Source organism: Bos javanicus, chromosome 10 (assembly GCF_032452875.1).
Source record: "Bos javanicus breed banteng chromosome 10, ARS-OSU_banteng_1.0, whole genome shotgun sequence".
Classification (NCBI taxonomy): domain Eukaryota; kingdom Metazoa; phylum Chordata; class Mammalia; order Artiodactyla; family Bovidae; genus Bos; species Bos javanicus.
Window position 1 is genome coordinate 23,641,867 of NC_083877.1, and position 7,331 is coordinate 23,649,197.

The 7,331-nt window shown below is 41.4% G+C and overlaps 1 gene segment (V, D, J or C); it reads right to left on the reverse strand.

Moving 5' to 3' along the window:
* Positions 1-5,859: 5,859 nt before the first annotated feature.
* LOC133255899 (T cell receptor alpha variable 12-2-like) lies at positions 5,860-7,016 on the reverse strand. The segment is given in 2 exon segments: positions 5,860-6,610; positions 6,819-7,016. Coding segments are annotated over 2 exon segments (453 nt in total).
* Between the last annotated feature and the right edge of the window lie 315 nt (positions 7,017-7,331).

Sequence of the window (7,331 nt, forward strand, 5' to 3'; positions counted from 1 at the left end):
CAGAATGGAACATGTAATGTTAATTATTTAATCAATGCAAATTAATAAAAAAACAATTTTCTTTATCAGACAGAAAGTCTAAATATGACTCGGTCTCAGGTGAACAACTTTGATATTTGTTAAAGCCATAAAAAAAAAAAATGACTTGGGCACCACATGTTTATATGCAGAAAGGGAAAGTCCCATTCCAATAGTCAATTGTCAGAACAGACAGGTATACTGTGCCAAATTAAGGGGACCTCACACTAAGGAGAATGTCAACAGAGGAGTATCTGCAGAGAAACCTGAGCTACATTCTAACAGTAAAGAAAATATAGCATATGTACAAATGATTCTGGAAAAAATTGTGAGAAAAAGAAGAGCACACTTACATAAACTCAATAAAGCGGGAAGGAGTGAAGCCAGGAGAGCAGGAATGAGAAGAACTTCTGTAGGTACAGAGGACACAGCAGTAAACTGACACAGACACTCAACACAGCAAAGCAATTAGCATCCCATGCAGGTAGGAGAGAGGGTCTGTCATTCAAGGAGCACTCCTTCTGTGGTCTAATAATAAGATGCAACTCCAAAGGGGAAAGACTTACTTACCCAACTTATTTTAGCATAGAGAACACTGAAACCTAATGTTGAAAAAATTAAGCAGAGAATTCTCCGCTGAAATGAAAGTCTGGTCAGCTGGGGTCCTTTTGACAAGGTCAAAACAACTTCCTTCTTTCTGAGCACTCCGTTGACTTGTACCAGTTTGAAATCAGTTCTCCCTTGTGCTTCTATTTACTTTCTGATCCTGTTGATAGATTTTCTTTCACATGTAAGAGCAAATCATATGGTCAGTTTGAAGGTTTATATGAAAATTAAAAAATGGGACCTAATTAAAATTAAAAGCTTTTGCACAACAAAGGAAACTACAAGCAAGGTGGAAAGACAGCCTTCAGAATGGGAGAAAATAATAGCGAATGAAGCAACTGACAAAGAACTAAACTCAAAAATATACAAGCAACTCCTGCAGCTCAATTCCAGAAAAATAAACGACCCAATCAAAAAATGGCCCAAAGAACTAAACAGACATTTCTCCAAAGAAGACATACAGATGGCTAACAAACACATGAAAAGATGCTCAACATCACTCATTATCAGAGAAATGCAAATCAAAACCACAATGTGGTATCATTTCACGCCAGTCAGAATGGCTTGATCCAAAAGTCTACAAACAATAAATGCTGGAGAAGGTGTGGAGAAAGGGGAATCCTCTTACACTGTTGGTGGGAATGCAAACTAGTACAGCCATTATGGAGAACAGTGTGGAGATTCCTTAAAAAACTGGAAATAGAACTGCCATGGGACCCAGCAATCCCACTGCTGGGCATAAACACCGAGGAAACCAGAATTGAAAGTGACATGTGTATCCCAATGTTCATCGCAGCACTGTTTTTAATAGCCAGGACATGGAAGCAACCTAGATGTCCGTCAGCAGGTGAATGGATAAGAAAGCGGTGGTACATATACACAATGGAGTATTACTCAGCCATTAAAAAGAATACATCTGAATCCGTTCTGATGAGATGGATGAAACTGGAGCCTATTATACAGAGTGAAGTAAGCCAGAAAGAAAAACACCAATACAGTATACTAACAGATATATATGGAATTTAGAAAGATGATAACGATAACCCTGTATGCGAGACAGCAAAAGAGACACAGATGTATAGAACAGTCTTTTGGACTCTGTGGGAGAGGGCGAGGGTGGGATGATTTGGGAGAATGGCATTGAAACGTGTATATTATCATATGTGAAACGAATCGCCAGTCCAGGTTTGATGCATGATACAGGATGCTCGGGGCTGGTGCACTGGGATGACCCAGAGGGATGGTACAGGGAGGGAGGTGGGAGGGAGGGTTCAGGATGGGGAACACGTGTACACCCGTGGAAGATTCATGTCAATGTATGTCAAAATCAATACAATATTGTAATTAACCTCCAATTAAAATAAATAAATTTATATTAAAAAAAGAAATTTTATGATTCAAAATATCTGATCAAACATATGTACTCTCCTCCTTTCTCAACAGACTTCCCACTGGGATAAAATTTACAAGTATAAACAGGATGATACTAAATCCATAATGTGAAAAAAATAAAAAGATGAAGGATATCAACAGTTCCCATAAGACAAAAAGTAGATGTGAGCATTCTGATGGGTGAGACAGAGAGGGAGAAAGCACAGCCCAGAATGAACTATGAGAAGATTTCATTGGACATGCAAGTGAAGGAAACTTACTCCTTAGGAACCTGTAGAGATTCTGGACTGAGAAAGGGTAAGTGTGATGGTTGGCAGGAGGGACAGCACATGGGGACGAACTGAAGGTCACTGTGTGGAATAGTTATACTAGTCTCCCTGCTGCTGGACTTACATGTGAGAAGCATAGCAGGCTGTCCTGTATGTGGGCACCTGATGTTCACTAAAGTTGAAATAAAACACCTGGAGCGCTGTTTTTTCCTGTGAGTACTTAACAGAGCTAAGTGAAGTGCAGTTGCTCAGTCATGTCCAACTCCTTGCAACCCCATGGACTGTAGCCTACCAGGCTCCTCTGCCATGGGATTTTCCAGGCAAAAGTACTGGAGTTGATTGCCATTTCCTCCTCCAGGGGATCTTCCCAACCCAGGGATCGAACCCAGGTCTCCTGAATTGTAGACAGATGTTTTACCGTCTGAGCTACCAGGGAAGTAACAGAGCTAAGCCACCTTCAAACTGATATTAGGTGGAAAGGAGAGAAAGAAACAGGTTAATAAGCAGTTCCCTGCTCATTCATCCGAAACAGAAACCTGCCAAGTAACATGGTAAGTCCACATGGCCAGACTACTGGCCAAGAATCCCATTCAGGAAGAAACTTTGTGGAGAACAGGGACACAATGACATAAGAAGTCCATCCCACTACCAAGTTCTTCATTCTTATATATAAACCAAGAACAAAGTAACACTAGTCATTAATAAGTAGAGATGGTATTTCTTTCCATACCTTGAAGCACCAAGTCATCAACTGTGAATATGACAGTCATTATACCTGGAACCAAAGTTGTGGCAGAATGTCATGCTTTATGGTCTCATATGGAAATGCATATTTGGAGAATGACCAAAGGATCTAAGAGAATAATATAATGGTTCCTTGGTCACTACTCTCAAAAAATCTGGAGTCTTTGCTTTGAATAATAATTCTTTATATTTTTAAAAATTTTTCTCTCTTAAGTTCTTTATCATACATTATTTTAATTTTTCCAGATTGGTAAGAAAGAGAAAGGGCTTCCTGGTGGCTCAGATGGTAAAGAATCCACCTGCAATTTGGGAGACTTGGATTCAATCCCTGCAATTTAGGAGACCTTGGGAAGATCCCGTGGAGAAGGGAATGGTTACCCACTCCAGTACTCTGACCTGGAGAATTCCATGGACAGAGGAGCCTGGCAGGCTACAGTTCACGGGGTCGCAAAGAGTTGGACACAACTGAGCAGCTAACACTTTGACTTTTCACTTTTCCCAATTAACAAGAAGATTCTGGCCTGGAGAATTTCATGGACTGTATAGCCCATGAGGTCACAAAGAGTTGGACATGACTGAGTGACTCACTTTCACTTTCAAGAAATAGAGAAAGAAATTAACTTTTAAAATAAAATAATTTTCAAGTCTACCATTTATTGAATGCACTCACATGACAAGAGAGTTTCATGCTAGTAGTAGACACTGCTGGTGCTCAAACTAGACCCCCTTTTCCAGGCCTGTGGACCCAATTCCCAGCTGCTGCAAATGTTGGCTATGCTTGGCTCATTGCTGCCCTCTTTCCCAGAAAACTGATCTACACCAATATACATCACCATTCTGCAGTAAAGTATATCCATGCTCCAATGAATGCCTTATTCTAAGATCAGCTGTATGGCCCCTTGACTCAAGGTGGGAGGGATCAATTCTGTGGGGCATTTCATGCTCCAGAGACCCCCATGAAGTCAGGCTGGATCGAGAGTTCAGCTCAGCCACATTAATTTTTACCCTCTTCCCCTCCCCACTTAACTTGCTTTTCTCAAAATAAGATGGGTGTCAGAAATCCCAACTTTGGCTTTGTTAAGGAAGTCAACCTAAGACAATATGCTACCTCACTTAATCCTAAACCTATCCTGAAATATGTATGAGTATAGCCTGAAATCAAGCCACTCGTTAGCAACAAAAGATAATCAGATCAGCACCACAAACCAGGTTCTTTCCAGTGGCACCAGAAGACACAAAAGTGGAAAGAGAATTTGAGTATCTTGAGCTCAATACATTTCATGCTCTTTCTCATTGCCTTTCAAGTGCTTTTTCCATGATTTGGAAATATTTCTGAGTCATACGTTTCCAGACTGAGAACTTGAAGCAAATTCCGATTAGATTACATCCTTCTTTGCATGCTAGGTTGCTTCAGTTGTGTCTGATTCTGTGCGACCCCATGGGCTGTAGCCTTTTATACTTATACATCCTTTTAGTCAGTGACTATGTGAACAAAACTGAGTAAAAATCTTAATTAGTCATTTCCAGCTTTTCCCGCTCTTTGGACTAAATAAACAATGTCATGTCTAACAGACCACTACTTCAGCTTTATGACTACTGTGACTTCTAATTTTTTTTCCCAGGATCTATTTGTCATTGTTCAGTCACTCAGTCATATCTGACTCTTTGCGACCCCATGGACTGCAGCATGCCAGGCTTCCCTGTCCTTCACCATCTTCTGGATCTTGCACAAACTCATGTCTATTGAGTCGTGATGCCATCCAACCGTCTCGTCTTCTGTCATCCCTTTCTCCCCTGCCTTCAATCTTTCCCAGCATCAGGGTCTTCCAATGAGTCAACTCTTTGCCTCAGGTGACCAAAGTGTTGAAGCTTCAGCATCAGTCCTTCCAATGAATATTCAGGGTTAATTTCCTTTAGGATTGACTGGTTTAATCTCCTTGCAGTCCAAGGGACTCTCAAGAGTCTTCAACACCACAGTTCAAAAGCATCAATTGATTTCCATCAGATCACAAACATTTTTCCTGGACTTTGACATAAGTTATAGGACAATTCCACAGTGCCAGTGAGTCAGGAGAGGGCAGATGTTCATATCCTTGTTGGTATTCCCAGCTCTCTCACCAACATTTTCTAAAACATCCTCAATACCATATGGTCTTTGATAACTGATCCATGTAGGCCTTTAATCACCATAACTTTGGTTACTCAGAGATCCTTCTCAGGAAATCTGTACCCCTACACCCTGCTGTGGGTGTGGGATATTCTATGGCTGTAGCTGATTCTCTCTACCATCCCCAGCCACACTCAAGTACACAGGAATCAATGCACTCTCCCACAAGGCTCACACCCGGAACTTTGAGTTGTACTCAGCCTTTACTCAAAAATGGTACCATAAACCTCTGATCTGAATTCCTTCAACTCTCTAGGCTTTTTGTTTCAACAAGTTCTCACTGTCTGATGCTAGTCCTTCCATCCACCCATCATATGTGTCCTTATCTAATCCACCAATGGGGTTGCAGTTGAAGATGAAGATGGGTGAAGATGAGGCGGCAGATCTATAACTAAAATAATTCATGACTTATAACTTTTTCAAAATAGTTGCTTAAGACTCCTTTCTCGGACTTCCCTGGAGGTCCAGTGGTTAACACTTGGCCTTCCAATGCAGGGGGACTTTGCAATTCTCTTTCCACTTGTGTGCCTTTCAATCCCTGGTCTGGGGACTAAGATCCCACATGCTTCACAGCCAAAAAGCAAAAAACATAAAATAGAAACAATATTGCAACAAATTCAGTAAAGGTTTTAAAAATGGTCCACATCAAAAAAAAAAAAACTTTAAAAAAAGACTTCTGCATTTATGTTTTTCTATTATTTTCTAAAGCAATGAATACCAAAAACCTTGAGTAACTACATGGGGAAAGAGCAAAATGTACCAGGAACTATGAGGGAGTATCTCAGTTATCATATTAAAATATTGTCATATGTAAAAGCATCATAATACCAATTCCAGTGAGTAAAGTTATGGTACAAGACTAGAGTACAATAAGAAGATTGAAAAATATTTCAGTCATTCAGACCAAACTGTGTCTTTAATTTCCCTTCAGAATCAACTGTTTTCAGAATTATGAAAATACTTCCCTAATCAATCAAACCTTCTACACTGTTACTCTTAATCCTCATCTACAGCTAGATAGGTAACAGAATGTCTGCGCCCTGCAGCCTAAGCTCTCCAAGAGGCACTGCCGGGGCCCCAGCAGGTTTGGGCACAGGCTGCAGGTGCCTGGGGAGCACTGTGTGCTCAACTGCACAGAGGTAGGTGGCTGAGTCGCTGGGCTTGGAGTCTCTGATACGCAGGGAGACGTGCTTGCTGGTTTTATTGGACTGCGCTGTAAATTTTCCTTCCTCTTTGTTGTTGTTGGCATACACTTGCAGCAGAAACTCAGGGCCTTTCCCAGGGTACTGTCTGTACCATGTGAAGTACCGAGAAGTGCTGTCAGAATAAGTGCAGCCGAGAGATGCGGCGGCTCCCTCTGGGACCGGCAGAGACGCAAGACTCTGCTCCACTGTGTTCTGCTGGGTGCTCGCCACTGTGCAAAGAGACACGAACGCTCAGTCAGAGAAGGTGAGTTAGGTGGTGATGCTTCCTCTCCAGAATTCAGTTATCTTTTCACAGGCCTCACACCTCTACCATCCCTTATTTAAGGGAAATAGTGTTCATGTTTCTCCATGAGCCTAGAAGGGACAATGACTCCAAATAGTGTATTTTATGGTCCCTTAGAAATGCCCCAAACTTACAGATCAACTGAAGCCACAGGATCACCAATAAAACTCTTGAGGATTTCATCATTCTTTCCTCCTCTGGTTCACTGAGGATTCAAATTTTAAGCCCTGAAAAAAAAAAAAAAAGAGTCGAGCTCAGACATTTCAATTTTTCTGCTTTAGAAATCATAAAAAGAGCCTGTTCAATCAAAGACAAAAGAGACTTTTTTCATTACCCATGCAGCACACCACCAAGATCCTCCTCTCTCCTCCCACTTTCTCCCACCTTCTCTCTCTCTCTCTCTCACACACACACACACACACACACACACACAGGAAGGAATACATGAGCAGGGTCCCTGAGAAGACACTGCCATCTTGTGGACTCAAGACCCTGATCAAAGAAATATATGAAACATAGATCCTTACAATGGGAACTTGTCGGGAGCCGTGTTAGGCATTACTGACAAAATGGAGGCACAGTCTCCAGCCCCCTCTCCTTATTCTACAGGCACGAATCCCAGGATGAAGGAGTTAGGCCTTGTAATT